The sequence below is a fragment of the Zingiber officinale genome, chromosome 3A, assembly GCF_018446385.1.
Source record: "Zingiber officinale cultivar Zhangliang chromosome 3A, Zo_v1.1, whole genome shotgun sequence".
Taxonomy (NCBI): Eukaryota; Viridiplantae; Streptophyta; class Magnoliopsida; order Zingiberales; family Zingiberaceae; genus Zingiber; species Zingiber officinale.
In genome coordinates, this window is record NC_055990.1 from 140,443,886 (window position 1) to 140,468,666 (window position 24,781).

Consider the following 24,781-nt stretch of genomic DNA (forward strand, 5'->3'; position numbering starts at 1 on the left):
GGATCATTGCACCAATTAATTGCCTCGATTAGTTATCCATATAATCAACTGACATCAGGCCTAATCTTCTAAGTCCTAATATAATTAATGTTGAAGTGACAGATGCTGTGAATAGTATGAATTCCGTACGAAATGGACCTTACGTTAATGAATTTTCGGTAATTTTCTAATTAAATGTGTGGTATTCTGAAACACTTTAGACACATTTGTTTCTTGTTTTATTCATTCTATTAATTTATATGATGTTATATTTAAATAACAATATCACTATAATATTAAATTTCAATGAATAACATTTCGATCCTGTATTTCAGAAAACAGACTATTATGGTACTGATTTAAAATTTATGTCATACAAGAGTGATGTTGATTTTTAAAAATGTGTATTAGTAATGTTGTTCTTTGAGTAGACCACCGTATTGTTGACGAGAAAGATAAAATGAAAAATAAATATATATTTTTTTAAAAAAACTGGAAATTAAATGCATCATTTTGAGAATTCCCATAAGTGTGTGAATTTTTAATAAAAACTCAATGGGTAATAGATTTATGATAATTTTATATAGTACGTGATAGATTTATCATGTCATACCATTTTATACAAGGCAATAAGATAACTAAAGAATTAATGTCAACTAAATAAAAAAAAACCAAAGAAGCTCAGAAGAAATTATCCAAAGTATTTAAAATTCTGGGAAACAGTTTATCTGTAGAATCCAACAAAACGTTTTAGCTTTTCAGTAAAAATACCTCACATCCATGCCCAAAAACTGAACGTTCAGTTGCAACTCTAGTCTTGCAAAGGAGAATAAATGGTTCCATCAAAATTTCTCATTCTTGAACCCTAAATCCAATAATTAGCTTCATTAGCATATATATATATATATATATATATAATAAAGTATGTTGCTAGAAATTTCTAGACAGAGATGACAGTTAACCTAGTTATTATTGGAATTTGATCTGATGGAGCCTTGGAACATTCTCGAGTAAGCCCGCCGCTCCTGATCTCGTCGATCAGCAATCTGCACATATTTGAGGGACCAAGATGAAATTTTGCCTGCAAAAGGTTCTAAGGATTGATATTTACTTGCCTTCTTTGCAGCAACTAGCTCTTTCTTAATAGCTCCTAACAATATGAAACAAAAAGATTGTCAAAATCCTCTAAATCAACAGGTGAATGCGGGCAGAACCAAGAATGTCGAGTACCATCACTAGGCTCTAATTCAAGTGCTTTCTTGAAGCTCTCCACTGCAGAATCCACGTTGTTAAGTGCACTGAGAGCCTGACAGAGTTTAATAGGAGCGGTCATAAACTAATAACGATATATATATATATCAAACTGATACAAAAAATTATGAGTGGATCCAGATATGAAGGTGGCATCCAGTAGATCACTTTCAACAGAACTTTGCTCCCCGCCCAGCACTGGGGCCTTTACTACGAGGATGATTGGTTCAAAGGCCGGTTAGACCCCAGGGATCTAGTGCTCTATTTCTGTGCTAAGACACCTATTATATATTGGATCAGCCAATAACCGATCAAATTTAAGGGATGACCGGCCTACTATGAAGCCGGTTGGTAACAAAGTTGGTTAGGTTTACACAGCTCAGCACGCTCGTCTCCTATATGTACAGAAGATAAATGTTCAAGACAATTCTCATTATAGACTCGGCCAGATTTCCGGATCTCATGTTATCATCTCAGGGACAAGCCTTCCAACATATGGACGATCGGCTAAAAATATCAATCGGATCTCTTGGGACTCGACTCCCCATTCCTCACATTCCTCAGAGGCAAGTATCCTAACATATGGCCGATCGATCATAGAACCGACCGGACTTAGGGGGCTTAGCTCCATATTATTTCAATACCAAAGCTCCAAGTAGTGCACAATATATAGCCGTGCCACCGATAGGCCGGACAACCCTACTATACTAGGTACTCAGCTTATGTAGTACTCTGCCAATATTCAACTAGTCGGCTAAATATTCGATCAAGATATTTTCAAAGGACAACATTGTCAGAAAATCACAACAACCTGTCAAAGAGTAACAACTATTTGTCAAAGAATATTCGTTTATTATAACAGATGCATTCGATGAAACCTTCTTCGAAGGTGATTATTTTCTTAACTGCTTCATTAATGGCGTAAGTAACAAAAGAGGTGCACATGTGTAACAGAAGATTCCTCGGGCGGTGACTGTATGTCTTCCTTTACTCAATAAATACTGACACCCGACATTCTCTGTCACCTCATGATTATGAAGGTTATGAGAAATGGTATATAAAGGAGTCATCTCCATTGGCTAGATATGCGAGACAATATATTTTACATACTGCACGCATCTACAGTTCTTCTCCTTCTTTCCGCTAGGCTACTATACTGACTTGAGCATCAGAATACCTGTGCCAGGACCTCTTCCTGGTTCTCGCTCTAACGTTCTGTGGGCTTGCTTTTCCGTATGCATAGAGAGGAGGGAAGCACTCGGAGGCCTTTTCTGCTTCAGCTGATCATTTTTTTCTCCCGTGCGAAGTCTTCTCTCAGCCAACAGCATCGCCATCTGCCCAGCGCATCATCTCCTCCGGTTTCAACAGGATCACAAACATTAAAACAGAAAATCAATTTCACCTAGAAGTTATTTTAGTTGAATAACATTGATAACAGAGTTTGATGGGGCCAGTCATAAACTGATAAGGATATACCAACACACAAAGGAAACAAACACTAAAAATCTGGAAATCGATTTCACCTAAAGTTATTTTAGTTGAATAACATTGATTTTCAGCGAGCATTATATGTTGTAAACAATAAAACATGTTCAAACGAGATGCGCAGGCTCTTCTTGATTTAGTCAATCAGTGATTTGTTATATTGAGGAAAGTTGGGAGGAAACTTAATTATACTAGAACCAAAAAAATAGTAGTTTAAGTAGGAATATTACCTTACGCAAAGGTCCATAATAATATAGCTTCTTGTTCTAGTTTGACTATGTCAATATAGTTTGCTGCAATTTTGAGGTAATGCTTTTACAAACTAGGGCATAAAACATTGCATTGAAATATTATGTTTTCACAAAGATATGCATATTTGAGTGTCTACGGAATTTCTGATATGAATAAGTGATTAAATTCAGCTCACATTGTACCAAAAATAGATGTTTTATATAAATACAGATGGCTTTTTTATAAGAGGGTGTCAATGGTTCAAACACAATTTTTTTCAGAATAAATAAATAAAAATGGAGCAATCAGTATTTCTTTCTTAAAGAAACATCCAATCTCATAAGAGATTACCAAAGACAACATATTAAGAGTGAAGATTGAGTCAAGAAAACTGCTTTAAAAATTCCTAAAGGTAGTCTGCCTCACTGTCTTTCCAAAGAAATCATATCTAGAAAAATTGGGAAAATGAAATCAATAATCCAACACCATTTGAATCACTGACATGAATAAGACTAACCTGATCTTACCCGAAATAAGCTTTCGCATTCCCCTCCCTTTCTTGTATTGCAAACTCAGCATCTAACAAAGCACCTTCCAGGTCTCCTAGCTTTAACTTGCAAGACTAATAAACAAGATCATTGAGCATGAAGCTGCAAAAGTATAACTGATGAATTTAGAGGAATTATAAAATTAGCATTTATTTATATTTGTAATCTATCTAATTCAAGAGAAACGTTATAGAGAGACCATTTATCATTACAAGATCAGGAAAGCAATTTAATTAAGTAAAAAAATTGTGATCACTACATGTAATAAGTCTATTCTAATTTGCAAATAAAAGTTGTAGGCAAAATCTAGGCTAGTATTAGGAGTTTAACATATTCAAATAATTTAGTCCTCAAAGCTAACTATTATATTCAGGTGGGAATGGTTTTGGACTATGGAAATCAGAGTAGTAGTAAGGTTCAAAATCTCAAGTTGTGCTGAAGTTTCCAGAAAAATACTATTTCGGTATTGTGCCAATGTTCTGATGATGGAACTAGTAATTGATTAGAGTTGAAGAAGGAAGGAGATATTGTCTATGCCGAGCATGATTTTAAATCTTGTACCATGCCGGGTGAAGAAGGGGAGCTTTAGCGCAACGGTAAAAGGGAGCCTTGACGCAACGGTAAAATTGTTGCTTTGTGACCAAAAAGGTCACGGATTCGAATACTGAAAACAGTCTCTTACAAAAAGTAAGGTAAGACTGCATACAATGGATCCTTCCCCGGGATCCCGTATGGCGGGAGCTTCGTGCACCAGGCTGCCCTTTTTTTTACCATGCCAAATGAAACAGTTGAAACATATCATTCCAGTAAATTATTGAAACTTAGTACAACTTAGCATGGATGTTGTCTCCTTCCTTCGCTTCATCTCCTTTCTCTTTCAATCTCCACTTTGTCACCAACACGATGCATCAGAGAGTCAGTAACTATGGCATAGTTCGAGTTTTGAACCTTGATGCCGAGTGGTATCAAGTTTGGTGATTTACCGGAGCGATATGTTTAGACCGTTTTGCTCGGTATGGTATGACATTGCAAACCATGAATAATGATTTTGGATGATGAAAATCATAGTTGAATATCACCAAAGCAAAGTCGACCGATGAGAATACAATTCTACATTTTGTTTGCATAGTGAAGAGATTACTGAAACCAAGAATTACCTCAAACAATCAGAATGTCTCAATATTAAAGTAAACAATGATCATAAATATATTAATTTAAACAATGATCATAAATTTAAGTACAGCCACCAATAACTAGTAGTGTTACCCGTTCTCCAAACAGAACAAAATGACAAATTAGTCCTTATAAATCTTGGACAAATTAAAAATCGTTGATAATTCAAGGATGCAAAGGGAAATATTTGAAGCATAATTTGTGCATTCAAAGTATTTCATTGAATAATTAGGAGATGGATACAACTGAAAAACTTACGGAACTATTTGTTAGTATAATGGACTTTGTCTCGCGCAACAACAAGCTTTTTGCTGCAAAACAGAATGTCAAAAATATTTAAATGCAAAAAAGAGATGCCAAGTTCAGTGGCACAAAAGAACCCAGATAGAAGTTGCACGCCTCATCAATCGCCTCTTTTTTCCAGCATATATCCAAGTAGCGCAAAGATTTTCTATACTTTCTAAGAGCCATTTTATAGTCTTGTTTCTGCATGGAGTGTAAGTACCTCAAGTTAGTTTTGATGTAGTCAACCAAGTTAAGTTTAATCCTTGTGTCTAAGTGTTCAGGAGTTTAAGAACACAAGAAGTCGAGCGGAAGACGCAGCTAGCAAGAAGGATGACACGGGAAGGGAGTCGACGGGCTCAGTGCGTCCGAAGGATGAGGTGCTCTTCGGACGCACTGTTGTGGAAGAGTTCGTTAGCAGACAAAAAGGAAGCACGCAGCATTTCCGAGGGACGAGAAGCCGAAGCGGATGATTGCTCGAGGAGAAGTCCGGAGTTGGATTCGGGTGAGCTCAACTCTAGATGGCCGGAAAATCACCCAAGTGACTGGAGCAGAAGATCGAACAAAGTCAACGCTAAGTTGACCTTATCCGGGTGCCTAGACCAAGTCCAGGTGACTGGACCAAGTCAGCAGCACTCCGAGCGCCCAGACTAGGTCTAGGCGCCCGGACCATGATAAAACTTTATCATCACACCGTTATGTAGCCGTTGCGAGCAGATAAGGCACACAACAGGGGGGCGCCCAGAGCTGGTCCAGGGGCTTGGAGTCGCCATGTCTGCTAACGGCTATTTTCGACCAATGAGCTCTAATCTTCTTCATTGAGACAACACTTTTTGTATTTAAGTTTTCCATTCTGTTCTTCAAAGTTCTGTGTGTTTAGCGTTCTGTACAAAACTTTTCCGCCTCCGACTTGTGTCGAAGGAGTCGACTAGTTGAGCTTCACTTGCCTTGGATTAGCAACGTCTCTGGTTGCAAATCAAGTAAATCTTTTTTTGTCTCGTACTTATTTTATGCAATTTAATTTCGTTTATTAAAGTATTTGTCTAAATCAAAGTCGAAAGTTTAGGAAAGGATATTTTTGTCATTTCAAGCAATTCACCCCCTCCTTTACCGACTGCACCGGAACCAACAATTGGTATCAGAGCGAGGATGCTTTAGAAGGACTAACCGCCGACCGAAATAAAGAAATCGATGGCCGGACCAAACATTAATCCACCAAAGTTCAAGGGAGAGTTCACACACTGGAAACGCCGAATAGAGGTATTCCTAAAAATTGACTTCGAAATGCTTTTAATAATCAAGTACGGTTTTGTAGTTCCCAATAGTGGCAAAAGGCGACTACGCTTACCCCCAGCGCCCCCGCCAACCCGTCCCAAGGCCAACACAGTTTTGTAGTTCCCAAGGATCAACAAGGAGAGGAGAAAGAAGAATACCTGTGGATGAAGAAGAAACAAAACAACTTCATAGCCAACAGCCGAGCGGAATGCCACTTGCTAAGCATATTACCACCTCAGGAAGTCAACCGCATCGGAAGTTACTCCTCAGTCAAAAAACTCTGGGAAAAATTCTTAGAGCTCCATGAAGGCACATCCGAAGCAAAGCTTGCACGACAAGACATTCTTCGAAATCAACTAACAAACCTCCATCTAGAAAAAGGTGAGAAAGGAGCTCAACTACACGTGAAGAAGGAATTGATCACCGGATTGATCAATCTCGATGAAACAGCAACCAACTGGGACTCAGTCTGCTACGCGCTCAACGTCTTTCCCAGAACTTCAGAGTGGTCCTCGATCATAAACGCCTACTATATATCAAAGGACCTAGAGGTAAGTACACTAGGTCTCTTTTCAACATTAGAATTATACGAATCTAGATGTGCAAGTGCAAGAAAAGAGTCAAGCCAGAACCTGGCACTGAGAGCCAACAAGAAGGACAAATCCGAGTCAGACTCAGATCTTGATGCAGACTAAGAAGCGTATATGGTAAGGAAGTTTAAAAAGTTTTTTAAAACTAACAACTTTAAAGAGATGCAAACCAAGAAAAATCCAAGAAGCAAAAGAAAGGTTCAATGCTACAATTGTCAAAAAGAATGACACATAAAAGATGACTGCCCAGAGCTCAAGAAGGAGAAAGGCAAAGGGCCAAGGTGAACCAAGCACAATAATCTCACGGCCACTTAGGATGAAAGTTCTTCATCCAAATCCGAGATAGACGCCTATACTAGACTAGCACTAATGGCTAGTTAAGAACCAAGCAACTTGGAAGCTAGCATCGATGAAGGGGGAGCCACATCAGATGAATGCAGCAATGCAGGGAAGAACCACTTTCATATCCGACATGGTAAGTGAGGTATGTCTCTTACCTCCTGATCAACTATATTTAGGAATAAAGTCTATGTCCAAATCTTTACGTAAGCTTAAAACTAAGAATATAAATTCGAAAAAGGAAAATATGAATTTGAAAACAATTCTAGCTAAAACATGTCCACTAAAAGAATTTGATAAAGTTAAAACTGAAAATACAAAATTAAAAGAATAAATAGAAAATTTGAAAAATTCTGCATGTTCAAATTTTGCTACCTTAAATTTTAGAAATTGTCAAGGGCTAAATTGGTATTATAAATTCTATAAGAGTCAAATCAGAAAAGTGATAAGAAAATAGGTTCCAAGAAAATTTCAAATTAACCAGTAGGTAAGAACCTATATTAGGTTCTAAAAGCATGCTTAGGTTAAATCTTTATACATGTTTTAATTTTAATTTGCTTTAATATTTTTGTTGCATGCTAAAATTGTCTAACTTTTTCAAATAAATTATTTCGTATCCTTTTTGTTCGAAATTAATTAGATCTTAATTTTTACATGAAAAAAGATTTTATTACTTATCAGTAGGAAAAATTATAAAAAAATTTTACCGTTAATGAATTTTCTACGAATTTTTTTATCAAAATATCAATTTTAATATTAAAAATTCTCGAAAAGTCAAACTTCGAAAATCTATTTTTTCTGCAGATATACTTTCTATTTTACATACTCAAAAATTCTAGCAAAATTTTTCGAGCTCAAAATCTATTATTAAATATTTCTTTAAAGAAAATATGCCTCTGTATAAAATAATTAATTATTGCTTATATTAAATTTGTTTATTCATGAAAATTTTATCACAATTCTGGACTATTGTGTTTAACAGTGACAAAAATTTTCAGAATTATAATTTTAAAATTATTTTTCTAGAAACTAGTTTTTAAATCGTAAAAATTCAGATTTTCAAAAAATAATTTCCACAATTTTTTTAAGTCTTAGACACTATTTAGATAACCCTTAGAATTTTTTTTTTTTTCTGATGCTCACCCCTATTTTTAATGTGATCACAGGGAGTGAGAAAACATTAAGTCTAGGGGGAGGTACAATTTTTTATATTAACTATTTCAATTTGTATATTAAATGCTTTAATTTGTAAATTTATTTACTTTACTGTTTTGGTTTAACCCTAACTTAACTTGGGTTGATGCACATAAAAAAGGGAGAGATTGTAAGTATCCCGGGTTAGTTTTGATGAGATCAACTAGGTTAAGTTACGTTATGTTGTTTTTAATCTTGTGTCTAAGTGTGCAGAAGGTTAGGAACACAAGAAGTCAAGCAGAAGACGCAGCTAGCGAGAAGGATGGCACGGGAAGGGAGTCGATGGGCTCGTGCGTCTGAGAGACGAGGTGCTACAAAAGAGTACGCTGGCAGACGAGAAGGAAGCGCGCGACGTTTTCGAGGGGCAAGAAGCCAGAGCAGAAAACTGCTCGAGAAGAAGGTCGGAGTTGGGTTCTGGTGAGCTCAACTCTAGATGGCCGGAAAATCACCCAAGCGACCGGAGTGGAAGACCCGACAAAATTAACGCTGAGTTGACCTTGTCCAGGTGTTTGGACCAAGTCTAGGGGCCCGAAGTCCCGACCCCGAGACCAATTTGGTGCCGAACAAGCGCCCCGACGCAAACCATTGCTACGAATCATTGTTGGGTCCACGTCAACAGCACTCCGGGCGCCCGGACTCGGTCCAGGCGCCCGGACTCGGTCCAGGCACCCGAACTCGGTCCAGGCACCCGAACTCGGTCCAGGCGCCCGGACTGTCATAAAACTTTATCATCGCTCTGTTACTTAGTCGTTGCAAGCAGATAAGGCACACAGCTGGAGCACCCGGAGTCGCCACGTCAGCAAATGGCTATTTTCGACCAGTGAACTATAAATAAAGTCTGGCCTTCTTCATTGAGACACAACACTTTCTATATTCGAGTTTTCCATTTTGTTCTTCAAAGTTTTGTGCATTCAGTGTTCTGTACGAGGCTTCTCCGCCTCCAATTTGTGTCGAAGGAGTCAACTAGCTGAGCTTCACTTGCCTTAGATTAGCAACCTCCCTGGTTGCAAGCCCAAAATTTTTGTTTTTTGTCTCATACTTATTTTATACAATTTAGTTTCATTTATTAAAGTATTTGTCTTAATCAAGGTCAAAAGTTTCGGAAAAGGTATTTTTGTCATTTCAAGCAATTCACCCCCTCTTGCCGGCCGCACCGGGACCAACATGGAGTATAGTTTCACAAATCTGAGTCAATGTAAATGACAAACAACTAGATTTTAGAAAAAGAAACATGTATAATATAAGATGGATGCGCAGATGTGACAAGACCCACGTATTATATTATGGAGTTGCATACATGATCATGGAGAAAAAAATGAAATAATGAAAGCACTATCAAAACATGGCTAGAATAAATTTCACCTTGAAGTAATCATTCCCAAATGTTTTGGCAGATCCCACAGCATTCATCCAGCAAGAAACCTCATTTGGCCTTTTGTCCAAGTCATTTCGCCACTCAGTAAACAAGTCACCATCCTTGAAGAAGTTTGAAGCACCATCATCAGCCCCTTCAGGAAGTTCCCCACAATCAGCAATTACTACATCAATCATAGGATGATCAGCCTCACCAACGGGAGTGTACTCAATTGAACGAAGAACTCCCATGCCTTTAAGCACTTTCCCAAATACAACATGCTTTCCATCTAGATGAGGTGTTCTAGTAGTAGTGATAAAGAACTGGGATCCATTTGAGTTGGGACCAGAATTAGCCATTGAAAGCATTCCTTTTCTTTCATGTTTCACTAGAAAATTCTCATCCTCAAATTTTAATCCATAGATGGATTCTCCCCAGTTCCATCACCAGCAGATATATCTCCCCCTTGAATCATGAAACCTTTGACGACGCGGTGAAAACATGAGCCCTGCAACAAACAGTTACAATGTAGTCCAATTAAAGAAACGATTGTTATTTATAAATATCTAGTCTTTTGGCTGTGATTTCTTCCTTAAAAAATGACAATAACAGAGAGAAATTCATTCAAGAACCTCACATAAGAAACAGAAAAGTTACCCTTGTGACAACAATTTTACACCAAGAAGACAAATCATGTCAAGGCAACCTGTGAGTTCTAATTGAAAATTGAACTTCAGGAGCATTACAAATACAGTACCTAACTCAATCCATCAGCAACACAAAAGCACTTTGTGGAAAATAGTAAAGCACAATTGTCACAAAAGTAATGGACATGAATAAATAATATGCTTATTACAGAAGTATGTAGGCTCGGAGCATGTCGAATAGACTTGCTAGAACAGAGCAAGAGAAGCATCAGTATTAATCATAATCTTAGTTCCTTCAATTTTAAGGCTGATCTGATTTTTATCCAAAAGATACCTTAGTACGGACACAGACAAAAAATCACTCATTAAAGCAAATGGAATTTAATTTCATGCAAAAATTCCAGTAAGATAAGTGCATCATATTCAAGTTTCAAATATACAACCATATCAGAGATTGAACAACACTACAAAACAAATTTAATAAAATCTCACGTTAATTAAAAAATATACACAGATATTAACTGGAGAAAAACATTGGAATAATGAAAAACATATATTCATATATCAACTAGAAGATATCTTAGAAATAGAAGTTTTTTCCTAAATCTGTGTACAAGTGAAAATCGAACACCTTCCATATCCTAGACTTTCATGTTTTTCGCACAGATCTGCATCTATCAAGGTAACATGCAATCTACAACTCCGTAATCATTTGTTTGACAAACCATCAATCATTCAGCGACCACATCAATTGCCATGACCCACTAATGCGAGAATATACTGATCCTTTGGTAGTTGGATCACTACTTTTTTTTCTTTCTTTTTCATGTTCTTTTAGCAGACTACTAACAGCAATGCATAAATACTTAGCGAAAAGGAATCCATGGTATACAAGAAGGAAAGCATCTCATTGAAATTTCTCATTTACTGGATAATTCTAGCAAATTGGATACATATATACGTCATAAAAGACAGAAAACATAAAACATACAAATGCGACTTAGATTATTTAATAAGATAATCCTACCATATTAGATAAATGTATACATCATAGCATGCTTGACAAATAAAACATGTACTAGTTCACTACTATATTACCCTCAACAGTGAATTCTCCAAGAAATTTTCCTCCTTTTCTCATCCGTTATCCGTAGTTTGATTCCTGAAACCCATCAGAAATAACGAAATAAGGACAGCAATGAAGGAGGACGATTTCTTGGTGTCTGAATATTCCAGTACTCCTCACAGTCGACACTGACAAACCCAAGACAGACCAATACAAATCCTACGGAACGACATCAATACCGCCGAAAAGTCCACACTTCTCGCCCCTGATTCCGCAGTATTTCCAGGGACAAAAAAATCAACGACGGAGGACATGAAAATAATGGGAAGGAGATAAGATAAAGAGGGAGAAACCTTGAAGTGGAGCGGAACGCCGGTGCCGGGACCGACGTCCTTCTCCCCGGTGCAGAGAGCCCTAAAATCCTCCGCCATCCTCGGCACCACATCGACGAAGGGCTCCACCACGATCCTCCCCTCCACCCCGCCGCCAATGCTGATGCCCGTGAAGCAGCAGGGGTTGCATTCGCCTCCGGCGCCGCGGCCGAGTTCTCCACGCCTCTCACCATCTCGATTGAGGAATGCTTTGTCGTCGCGGAACGCCTTCTTGATTCGAAGGACAAAAAAAGGAGTTTCCCACCGTCGGGTAAATCGGGAACCTTTCATTGCACATTAGCCCTAGGGGCGCCACTAGCAACAAATAGCGATCCGATCCGTTTACGAAGTCAGTGATCGATAAAAAATTTTCATATGGTAAGAATGAAATACATAGATTATATATAAATAGGGGTGTGTTAAGCGTGCGCGATAATTGTGTGTGATTATGACACCGGCTGTGGTAAGTACTAATCAACTTTAGTCGCGCTGGCTCTCATTCATTGATGTCGCCTCTTATTTAAAGAGATCGTCCAAAATAAAATTATACATATTTTACTATTTTATTAAAAAACTCTCCCTTTTATTAATTAATTTTAGAATTTATGTTAATATCATTTTTTTTCTATTCACACTAATAATAATTCCAAGGTTTATTAGTAATTCCACAAGCGAAACAATCAACAATCTAGAGTTCGAGACTCAGCTGCAGCATATTATTATGAATTTTTCTCATCATTAATTTTCTCTGGTTGTTTTATATAAAAAAAATATAATTCTCTTTAGTCTCACATCTTAGAATTGTATAAATATTTTAGATCGACAATATTAAAAATATATTTTTCATATATTTGTTTACTAAGATAAGTATAATATTAAATTAAATTAAATTTTTTCATAGGGAAGCCGTAAGAGTGACACTTGAAAATCCAAACAATTCGGATTTTCAAAGACCCAAATAATCCAGATTTTCAAAAGTAAGTACTTTATCCTAATGACTCCACCAATAATTCTACTTTAGTATTTTAATACTAAAATATTTTAACTAATATAATTTCATTATAAAGGATCAATGTGATTTTAATGTCTTATATCAACTGGGCACCTAGCTTTGAAAATTCTCGCACACCATCTTTGAATATTTTTTTTTATTTTTAAAAGTGCATATATAACTATAAATATTCTATTTTGCATCTTTATCATTTCAAATTTCAATTTTACAAATATGCAGTCACAAAACTTTAAATCTTGTATAAGTTTCAATTTTAGGTATTTTCAAAAGAAGTAACAAAATGTTTTTTTAACGAACAATATTTCCTTTCAATTTGATTATTTTATTGGCATTTTAACTAGTTTATATATTAAATTTAAGAAAAAATATAAAAATATTCATCATTTTATGTGTCCATCCCTAAATTTTTATATGAGAATTTTTTTTTTTTTTTTTTTTTTTGTATATTTTAGAATCACATTTGAACTGGAAAGCAACAATTAAATGTAATTAGATAACTGACATTATATTGAAAATATTGTCCTGTAAGTTCATTAATCTAAGTTTAATTTAATTAATAGTAATTTCAAACTATAATATGCCATTCGAATATTAATTAATAGAATATATATATTTAAATGTATAGTAAAATTGATAATAATAATTATGCTATTTTAATATTTTAAAAGGTTAATTTGCCCCTTCACTTGAGATATTTATCATGAAGATATTCAAATTTTATAAAAAAAATCATTTCAGAATGAAATATTTAATTTGAGGTTTGATTTTGTATTGTAAAGTACAATTAACTGAAAAAGTTGTTGAGATGTACTTTGAAAAAAAACGTATTAAAATAAAACAACACTGTTTTCGGTAAAATATAAAAATTAGGGGAGATTTTTTTTTTGTAAATTCTCTTAAATTTTGAGGGAAAAATTAAAGTGTCTTAAAATTTATAAAATCATTATATATAAATTTGAGATGCCTTTTATTATTATTATTATTATTATTATTATTATTATTATTATTGTTTTAATTTCTGAACTATTTGATTGAAAAATATATATATATTATAATGGAAGAATTCATTGCCTTTTGCACACATTGAAGGGTCATTGATTAATTACTAATTAATTAATTATAATAGAAAATGACGGGCACTGTTGTTGACACTTGTCTCGATGAAGTGAGATTGATGTAGATTTTTTTTTAAAATAGTTCTTCTTACTTAATCACGTCAAATTTAATGATCCAATAAAAATTTCTTATTAATTATCAGCATAAATCAAAAGACTCTCATGACAGTCCAAAAATCTAACATCCAGGGTCATAAATAAGTGAGGTCGAGGAGGTGAGATCACTCCTTAGAATTTAAGGGGGGGATTAATACAATAAATTTTTTTAAAATGAATTAGTTATAAATTCTAAAAATTTCAAGATTTTTTCATAAAATGCTCGATTAAAATAAGAACCCAATTCTTTTTTTTCTCTCTCCCAATCCTTTTTTTTCTCTCTCCTTGCCGACTCTTTTTTTCTCTCTCATTGCTCGTACTTATTTTTTTCCTCTCCCCTCCTATGTTTTTTTCTTCCTCCTAATTCTCTCTTTTTTTTCTCTCTCTGGTGGTCATCTTCCTCTCATAACCTCCTTATCATTTTTTTCCCTAACTCTAATTTTACCTTCAAAATCCTCCGTCGCACATTGATGGTGCTACCAGCACCGCTGTCATTTGTTGCCAACACTATCGTCATTAGCCAACGCTCCACAGTAAACGCTTTTAGATTGAGGTAAAGTTGTCTTGTTTTATTTCTTTTGATTGCGAATTTAAGTGTTAGAAAAATATATAGTGTTAATTTTTCATGTACTTGTATTTTTGTTTGTTAGTCAAGTATTTTAAATATTTACATGTATTGAGATATTCCATACATTTAATGTTTGATTTGTTATATGAAAATATCAATTTCATTGATTATCGTTTGAAAATTTGATAAGTTAAATCATATCATTAATTGTAACTCAATATATAATTCACTTAAAGAACTCACAATTAGCAACTAAATTTAATTTCCATCACTAATTAGAGACAAATGAATTATAGTTGCTAATTTAGCAACAAAAATTAAATTAACTTTCATTGTCAATTTCATCTCTATACTTATTTAACATATTTAATTAACTACGAAAACTTAATTTTGTCGCTATTTTAACAACAAAATAAATTGTTGTCGTATTTTAGCGACTAAATTAAGTTTCTATCACTAATTGACTTTCTAATTAAGATTTTTATTCTTGATTTTTTTTTCCAACATCCTAAAATCTTCCTATCTGATCGACCTCCTCTCTGATCTTTGGCACGCTCCTCTCCTCTCCACTCCCCTTCGATCTTCAGCACCAACATGCATCTTGTCGATTTGATTGATCTTCTCTCCTTCCCTCTCCTCTCTTAGCGATGGCTTGGTGACAACCTCGCAGTGAGGTCTCGCTTTGGCTGTGGCCTTGTAGTGAGGTCTTACCATGGTCGTGGCCTTGCACTGAGGTGGTGAGGTTGGGCGCGACCTCAACAACGTGCCATGGTCAGCTTGAATTCACCTCCCTGATTGCAAATTCTAGCTGCGCCACTGCCTGTTGAATCGAGATGCGCTAGAGGGGAGAGGGTGAATAGCACTCGTGGTTTTCACTCGTTTCGGATTCGTAAAACTATCGAGTTAAACGCAGCGGAAATAATTAAAGTAAACAAACACACGCAAAGACACCAAGGTTTACTTGGTTCGGAGCCTGGGGCGACTCCTACTCCAAGGCCCGCGATCGTTGATCACTTTCGGTGGGCAACAACTATAATATCGAAAATAAGTACAATTGTGTATTACAAGTGCAATAAAGAAAGACTATACCGACCACACAAACTGGAAATCTTGAAGCTGCGGGTCGTCGGAACTTGTTGTAGCACTTCTGGGTCGTCTTGTTAGCAGCACACGGAGGAAGGAACACTTGAGAACTGTTGATCCTGCTGCCGCCTCGAGCCTGCCTTTTATTGGGCATTGAGGGTTCCTCCAATGCCCTATGGAGGCGCCTCCAACGTGAAATTTGATCCCGAGTTGACCGCTGCAATTAAGCCTTCGTCGCTGCCTCTTATCCGCCTGAGGGCGCCTCCAATGCCCCATGGAGGCGCCTCCAAGAAGCAGTCCAAAATGCCTCCAAGCTCCATAGAGGCATCTCTAGCTCCTATGCACAGACAGCTCATCTTTGCACCCGAGGCGCCTCCAAGCTCCATGGAGGCACCTCGGACACTGTTCATCCGAGGCTTAAGGTTGCTCCTTTGTACCTGCAAGATACGTTAGTCCAAAAGATACCCTGCAACACAAATTTAACACATAATATCATAAATATAAAGTCTGACAATCATCGGACTGTCCGATTCTGACTTCGGATTTCCAACCGGAAACCCTAGGTCGAACCGACGCCTACTGTTCCCTCTTCCGGAGAACGCGTCCTCACCTACTCCCCTCAAGAGAGATTACCTTATGCTAGTCCGATCCTCCAAACCGACTGGACTTTTGCTCGGCGCTCGAGTATTCCGGTCTTCATGCTGGATGTCTGGTACACAACCCGTCCAGTCTTCCACCTGGTTTGCGACACTATGATTTCAACCTAGGGTTACCGCCCCTTAGGATTTTTGCCCGAAGACCTCGACCCGCCAAGACTTTCCGCATAGGGTTACCACCCTCTATGACCTAGGGTTACCGCCCCCTAGGGTTTTCCACTTGCCTAACCGCAGCTAGGACTTTTGCTTAAGTATACTTAGGGCTTTTCCTGCTCATTCAACACATCAGAAAACAAAACACCTTAACTTTGATCCCTTTGACATAATCAAAACATAGGTTCGATCGTCGGATGCTTCCCGCACCAACATTGCCAACATCCCTTGGTTGCGACTTGCGGTGTCATTTGGAGAAAAATTCCTATAAATACATCGTAACTGAGAATCGAACCGTGAATATTTGAATAACAACGAGACACCTTTCTATTGCATCTTCTTGGTCGGACAAGGTGTCATCTATTTATAATAAGAGTACAAAGATTATATTATTTTTTAAAATAATTCATGTTTAAATTTTACCAACTAATTTTGAGGATAGAACCATAAATTTAAACTACAATTTATACCCATTTTAAAAAGACTGACCTATGTAATATTCATGCTTATTGTTGCGATTCAAATTTTGATCGACTTGTTTATTTTCTTAAATTTTTTGCTAATGAAAACTTTCATTGCTACTAAAGAGAGAGTTCGTGTGTCCAAGTATTTTTATCCCTCATTTATCTAAAACATGATCAATCTGTTCCTATAAAATTTCCCATTGATCAATTGATAAAGAGCCCTGGTGTTAAGGTATTGTTACCCTTCATTCATCAAAGTGACCAACCCATCCTATGGAAAATTTTCATCGACTACCAGATAAATACAAGAAACACAACCACCATGAGTCACTCGAGAGCACAGTACGTATTTATTTGTCCGACATAAAAATCAAACTCTCATTATTTAGAAAACTCATCTGTTCATTTATCATCACATCAAATAAATAACTTTGAGCTTGGACAATATCAATGTGCTTCATCCAAAGACTAATTAAATTGGTTACCAATGATATGAATAAAGGAAATAAGTTGAAAAAATAAGGGTGAAAAGATGAAAGTGGCATTGATCAATGATAACCATGATTTTGGCTATATTATTGTGAATCATAATGCATATTTTTATTGGTCTATTTATAGCTTAATCTCACATTTACATCATATTTCATAATTACATATGATTTTAGACTTAATTACAAATTAACCTATTTTCATGCTATTTGATGCTAATATTTGTTTATTATTTTGTAGGCATCAAAAGGGTCATGAACCCGATTAAATCAGACCGCATTTGGGCTCAAATCAAGGGCTTAACGAAGCGATCAAACCTTGGAGAATTATGGACCGTCCATTGAAGATCGGAGAGATCTGAGCCATCCGTTGAGAATCTGGTCCATTCGACCTAATGAGGAGCAGATCTCGCCCGTAGATGAAGATCCAAAGGTTTTGATCCAGATATGAGTTCATCCAGCCGTTGATCAAGCCATGAGTTAATCTGGACCGTCCGATCAATTTTGAGGAGGTTTAAAAGCCGCGTGAGAAGCTACAGTTCCCTGAGCTTGGCATTTCCGCGACAAAGGCCACTGTTCATCATCGTCGCCGCAGCTCCCATTCCCGAATTCCAGATTTGAGACTCAAATTTCTTCGACGACGGCGATCTTAAGATTCTGGCGTCCATCTTCCGGTGATCAGAGAGCAGCCGAGGAAGGTTTCTCAGCCGTGATTTCGATTCTGTTCCAACGCCACATTCCTGATCGGGGAGTTTCCGATCAATGAATTCGTATCCACCAGAGCTTGAGGGGAGGTTTCCGAGAGTTTCTGATCCATTTCCGATCTCCATTCCGCAACTAACTTGGGTTGATTTGGCCGATCGATCTAGTTTGCGATTTCCAGAACTTGAGCTCTGTTCTTCGGCTGGTGGAATTATCAGATGGATGTGAGCTTGAGGGGAGGTTTCCAACAGCTGTGAGTATCTTCTGGTGATAGTTGGGAGCTTAGTCGATTGTCTGTTGGATGTTTGAGGGGAGGTTTCCAAAGGCATATCTGTTGACAGCAGATTGGAGGAGTTTTAGTTCGGGATTTGGGTTTGTGGAATGTTAGGGTTTTGTTTTCTTCAATTTTGTATTTGAATTGTGTTTGAATCTGCTCAGATCTTCAAATCTGATTCATAACATTGCAATTTCATTTCTGATTGAGTTTTAGATTTTCCATTTTCAATTTCTTGCTTACAACCCCGGATATAATTGTTCCTTTGCAAATAACCAATGGTCTGCTAAGTTCTTGCAGCACTGATACTACTAATTTGTAGTTTTTTTTGTTATTTAGTTAACAATTCCGATGTATTTACACAATCTTTGTTACTTTGATAGTGTTAAAGAGTCAATTGCTTACCTTCAGTTGGAAATTGTTACTTCTCTTCAATACTATCTTGTTTGAGAATTAGCGTGAAATTGTTGAATCAGAGTGTGAAGATAAATGAAATGTTATTTTTAGTTCTTGTTATTGTGATGAAATCAAGAAGATCATGTCTAGTTAAGAACATTATCTTTAGATTCTATTCTTGAATGTATTAGATGAAGACAATTTGATATGTGAGTCAAATGAAAGCATTTAGTTGACCTTGCTGACATTAAAATTTACTGTGAGCCGAATCTAGAGTATGTACGCACACTTACTAGTTATTCTTGGAAAAAAATAAGACTTGAGACTTGTTACTACAACACTTGTCTTAGTTTTAATGAGTTTCAATTTTAATTAATTTAGAACATCTTGTGACATGCAAAATAACCGACACCATCAAATAAATAACTTTGAGCTGGGACAATATCAATGTGCTTCATCCAAAGACTAATTAAATTTGTTACTAATGATATGAATAAAGGAAATGAGTTGAAAAAATAAGGGTGAAGAGATGAAAGTGGCATTGATCAACAATGACTCAATGAGGCTCTAAATCCGGCAAGCAATCAAAGCATGTGGCACAACGATGCGAGCATCAAGACACTTGTTTCTTTCTGAATTTATTCTGACTATAAAAACTTTCCACTAAATCGGTCATCTCCGAGACTAATCGATCGAAAAACTGAATATATAAATTATCAAAAACAAGAAAAACATAAACAATGTCCATCTACAATGCCCCTTTTGCCGTTGCTTGATCATCCTTTTCATTTGCATTTGGGGTCTTCTTTGACAAGAAGTGAAAGTGCTACAGCTGATCGAAACATAATCATTTGATCTGCCAGTGGAGGAAGAAAGCAAGCAACGCCTCGAAGTGTTCGTTGGCATTGTGTCCAACGACTCCACCGGAGGAGAGAAAGAATGAGCATATTTTAATCACATGAATTATTGCAATATTTAATTTGTATATACAAAGAGAGTCTAAACCAAACAAGACTTTTCAAAATTTTCAGTCATTATTATATAGACACATCTTTATTAACATCTCACTAAGCAAATCAAACCTCGCCAACGCAATGCACTTTTCCTAAGTTGTAAATAACTTTAAAACGTATCAGTGGATGAAGCCACATAGCTTTATTATCTATACATTATGGCTTTGTATAACTAAAGGGAGCTATAATCGACAATATTAAGGAGGCTCCAAAGCTTCATTCCTCGCCTTGCAATTTATGTTTAGGACCAGAAAGAGGGATTTTTTATGGCATATTTGCTGCCACCCTCCAATCCTTCTCGGTACACGAGAGTCCATTTCTCAAAGGTGCAGTTGCTGAAGTCATAGTAGCCACCATGAAGAGAGAGGATCCCTTCACTAACTCTCTGCTCGATCCATGGGTAGCTCAGCAAGTTAAGCAGTGATCCATTGATGGATTCCTGAAATTAAGAAATCGAACAAGTTAGTTGAGTTAAAAGCTTGGCTTTAAGACATGACACCCTGTACTGCCTGTGTTTATATCAAGAAAATGCAGTCTAGAGAAATGCAGTTTTTCAAATATAGAAATGTATGTTTGTACAAGTTAAATCGAACATATATTTTGACCAATAAGCTTCTTTTTTTTCTAATGGTTCCAATAATTTTGCATGATAGGAGATACCCTGGAGTGCATTTGGATGCTTTATGAAACCAAAAGGCTTGTAAAGAAGAAAGTTTTCTTCTTAGGGAAGTAAGGTTTTAGGAGAGGAATCTAAAGAAAATTGGAAGGTCTCGTGGATAACAATTTGTTTGATTTTTAGTATATTTTTGATATATCATACAGATTTGGATTTTGTCTATAGAAGGCATATTCCAAACTATGTGAAATTGCTTGTCTTCTGTGTTTATGTTAATCTACCATTTAGATGAAGATTCTACCGCATAAACTTCTAGTGGAGATTAATCCATATCTATCATCGCTAGATTTAAATCTAAATGGAGATTTCAATCACAAAGGCCAAATAAAAATGATCATCAATTAAACTTCCTATCCAATCCAGGAATCTTGTCTTAATCCCAGGCAAAGAAATCCCTCTGACATTGGTTCTTATTTTTATGTTGAATTCAACTTGATCGATAGGCAGATTGTTTTGCCCAAAACAAAATTGAGCAAAGTTGAGTTATGGAGCGACTTTCATTTCAACTGTAATTGAAAAGAGACTGAGAGGGACCTTTTTGAAATGGATCTAGCACAATGCTGCACACATTCAATTCTGGAAGTGTTAAGATAAAATGGCACCAATGGAAATTTGAGGCAGTAGATTTGACCAAATGATGTTAGAACTGTTTTAACTTCATTGAATGGAATGAGAGACACTTGTACTCCAAACGAAAGAATGACAGTGTACGTATAGGGAAGCCAAAGAATGTAACAAATCCCAATAGTTTTTGGAATCAGAATGTGTTCTTTTCCTATTTGAATCGTGAATCTTAATGGAGAGGAAGATACAATCATAGAAGTTGCATGCTAAGAAAGCCATATATAGATCAAAGTGAACCATAATCGATGAGGGTAGGATAACAACCTTCTCACAATGTCTGCACTGGACTTCAAAGCTCATATTTCCTGCGGCAGCTTTTGTGCTTAGCCTTGCACTTTTTCCAATGGACACCCACTCGTTGATAAAGCTTCTGTACAAATTGAATAGGAAAATGAGTCTCATTTGTAATAGGAAATATAATACAAAAACAAAGAGTACCTAAAATTATGACTACCTTGAATTGACATCTTCTTTCATTTTCATAAGAGCCTGAATGCCTCCACAACGACTGTGGCCTACGACCAATATATTAGCAACCTACTGAACCAAAACATTTTTCAGCTCAAAATGAATCACTAGCAGTGCAAATATGCTATATAGTTCACTTGAAATGTGAGCCTGCTTTATCAATTGACTTGCCTTGAGAGAGTTGACAGCAAACTCAAGTGCTGCACTAGTTTCTGAAACCCCATGCTGCAAGAAAAATATGATGGATTAGGAAAATATGATGGATTAAGGAATTCCCAAAAATCATTGATAAAGCTATTTGAAATGTAGCTAGAGACAATTTATGTACATGGAAGATCATATGAATTACTCACCTGAAACGGAGGAACTAAGTTTGCCACGTTTCTGACTGTAAATGCTTCACCAGGTTGAAATCCCAATATGTTTGAAGGGCAAACTCTCGAGTCCGCACAAGCAATTACCATGAACTGCACAGGTAACTAAGTTGATAACTTACGCTAAAAAATTTTAGAAGTTGCTAGAGGAATTACAAGAGTTCAATGAATAAAATCCATGGTTTGTGAAAGATGGTCTAAGATCAAAGCAGCATATACTAGAGGAAAATTTCCACCAACTATGCATGTGGGAACTAGGATGAAAGTAAAAACAAAATAAAGTGAAATGCTTCAACTGAAGCGAAAATGTTATTTAAGGATAATCGTGGTTGTCAGAGCACCTTGGGTGATTGCAGCTCAGAGAGTTTTTGATAATGAATGAGGTTCTCCCTGTTCATTGTATAATATTGTTAGATATGCAAACCAAATAATTAGTTTGAAAAACTAGGTCCAAGTAAAATTTCAATTACGTGTAATTTTTCTGTTTGAAACTCTTGAATCTAAATTCCAATTCTTCAAATGGATCTGATCCAATAAGTTTTTCACTGCCCTTATGTTCTCTAATAAATCTGAGAGATTCTTTAGAAGCTTTTCTAATAGAAGTGTGCTTTTCCCTGAAATAAGATGAGAGCACGTCAAATGATTCATTAAAATAAATGAATGAGCAAGCATCAGGCAACATGCATATATTTAACGAACAAAACAAACTAGGTGAACGATAGTTAAGTAGCTTTACTGTATAGGTATTTGTGCTTGTCTATTGCTAAAGGAGTGGAAGATGCATTTCGCTCATGACCAATCTCTCTCTCTCTCTCTCTCTCTCTCTCTCTATATATATATATATATATATATATATACCTGTGGATCATACATGGTGATAGAAAACATAAATATTTAAGCACTTATCTATTAGTTATCAGCTGTAATTTTCCCTAGGTGATTACAGTATTTTTCAGAGTTTGAAACTTCATCCTAAAATTATCTTATTTTTTTTATCATCGACTATCTTCTTTTTTTTTCAAAACATATATATAATTCAACTTCATGATATTGCATCCAATATTCAAAGTCAGGAAACATAGATAATAGTATTGTACTTATTGTCCATGTACCCTTAAATGGTCCATCATAGTTTTAAAAAAAAATGTTTGGAGAAAATATGTAATCACATGTGCTCATAGTCAGATTCAGTGTGTAATTCAAAAAAAATTGTCTAAAATGATCTGCAATGAAAGAGAACAAAGAATAAACATGTCATAGTAAATAGAACACATTCAAACAAAGAACACATGTAGACTGAACAATTAATAGACAAGATAAACAGAAATGCAAAATAAGTCCAAGAGAAGATAGACAGTTTAATCAACGTGTTTTGAGTTCAAAAGGCATATAATCAAAATGTGTAAGGTATCTACACAAAAAAACATAACAAGAACAGGCATCAATCTAATTACCACCTCTACTATTTAGATTCCGATGCATAATAGAAACATTCTATCTGTGTATCCCGTACATACATCTTCCTATATAATAAATTCAATATTAATAAATGCCTTATTAGATTATTTTTTCCATGAGGAGCTGGATGAAAGGAAACTTTTGTGTCCAATTCTGCAGTAGAGATCAAATTAAGAAATGTCCATCGACTATAACCCCAAAAGAACCAGATTTCGTAAGCAACATAGAGGACCTAACAAAAAATCTAGCTAAGTCATAACGTTAAGGTGTGCTAAAAAGATAGGTAAAAGCAAAAATTAAAAATAAACGACTAAATCAGCTAAAAAGCGACACTTCCACACGAGGGACAATTGTCTATTTGAAACTTAATCCAAGTAATCACCCAAAGCCTGATTCCTCAATAAAACCCTCCAAATTTATCTCGCATTATTCAAATCCCTGAAATAGTCGAACAATAAGGGAACTTACTCGACAGAACCCACAATTCTGAGGCGTGCATTGCTCCGTCGACCCAAAGTCAGGTGCGAGCCACTGATCTAAATAGAAACCCACACAAATTTCAAAACAAAACAACAAATGAACTACCAAACATAAGAATTACCAAGTAAAAGAGCCAAAAGGGCTCACCTTTACTGCCCGGGATCCCTTCCTGGATTCAGATAACCGAAAGGAAGCCTCGCAAGACAAAGGATCCAAGGCCGAAAAGTCGAAGGAAGCGCGAATCAACGAAACCATGATAGGATCGGCCCTAGGGTTCAGAGGCGATCGCAATCGGCCAGGAGGCGGAAGAAAACAAATTTAAAGAGAAGGCAGAAGAAGCACCGTCGCCAAGGTGGCGAAGAAATCGAGAGACGAACTCAACTTGTAGCTTTTGAAACAATCGGCGCCGACAATGTCTTTATTTCAAACTCGTGCGACTCAACTCATAGAGTTAAACTATGCTACCGGCAAATCTCCCTCCCATGCGGTGCGATTTTTTTAATCCAGATCGTTTATTTAATATAAACGGTCAAGATGTATCTTATGGAACTAAGCTAACAGTAGATTAACCATCCGCTTATATGTTTATATACGGTGGCCACGTTGATTATTATTATTATTATTATTTAATGATTTGCGGTTTAACTCATGACACCGAGATTATCGGATTGATGGGATAGAATGCTTTTCGTTATGATTGAGGGCGAAAAGTATGCGGTCCAAAGATGGTATCATAAGATATTTTCAAAAAATACCATAATTAATTTTTTTAGAAAATAAACAGTTTTTAATAAACAACCAACCCCTCTTTTATATATTCCACGTGGACATCTGTCCCTGGTAGGAGAGGATCCTCTGATCTCCTGTACGTGGGTCATGGAATAATTCATAATATA

The 24,781-nt window shown here is 36.2% G+C and overlaps 1 protein-coding gene and 1 pseudogene across 1 annotated transcript; both read right to left on the bottom strand.

Moving 5' to 3' along the window:
• Positions 1 to 517: 517 nt before the first annotated feature.
• LOC122052547 lies at positions 518 to 12,138 on the bottom strand (annotated as a pseudogene).
• A 7,661-nt stretch (positions 12,139 to 19,799) lies between these two features.
• LOC122052548 (beta carbonic anhydrase 5, chloroplastic-like) lies at positions 19,800 to 24,304 on the bottom strand. Its single transcript, XM_042614125.1, has 9 exons — positions 24,033 to 24,304; positions 23,874 to 23,941; positions 22,418 to 22,561; positions 22,289 to 22,337; positions 21,927 to 22,040; positions 21,745 to 21,798; positions 21,560 to 21,642; positions 21,370 to 21,475; positions 19,800 to 20,244 (listed from the first exon to the last, which is right to left on the bottom strand). The coding sequence occupies exons 1-9, from the start codon at positions 24,138 to 24,140 to the stop codon at positions 20,047 to 20,049; spliced, it is 924 nt and encodes a 307-aa protein (XP_042470059.1). The 5' UTR covers positions 24,141 to 24,304; the 3' UTR covers positions 19,800 to 20,046.
• Between the last annotated feature and the right edge of the window lie 477 nt (positions 24,305 to 24,781).

What these genes read in the sequence shown, in the direction of transcription:
- LOC122052548 (XM_042614125.1), bottom strand. Translation starts at nt 24,140, where the DNA reads ATGGTTTCGTTGATTCGCGCTTCCTTCGACTTTTCGGCCTTGGATCCT. An exon ending in TTCAAACAGAAAAATTACAC is followed by an intron (nt 22,338 to 22,417) that starts GTAATTGAAATT and finishes TACAATGAACAG; the next exon opens with GGAGAACCTCATTCATTATC. An exon ending in TTGCTGTCAACTCTCTCAAG is followed by an intron (nt 21,643 to 21,744) that starts GCAAGTCAATTG and finishes TTGGTTCAGTAG; the next exon opens with GTTGCTAATATATTGGTCGT.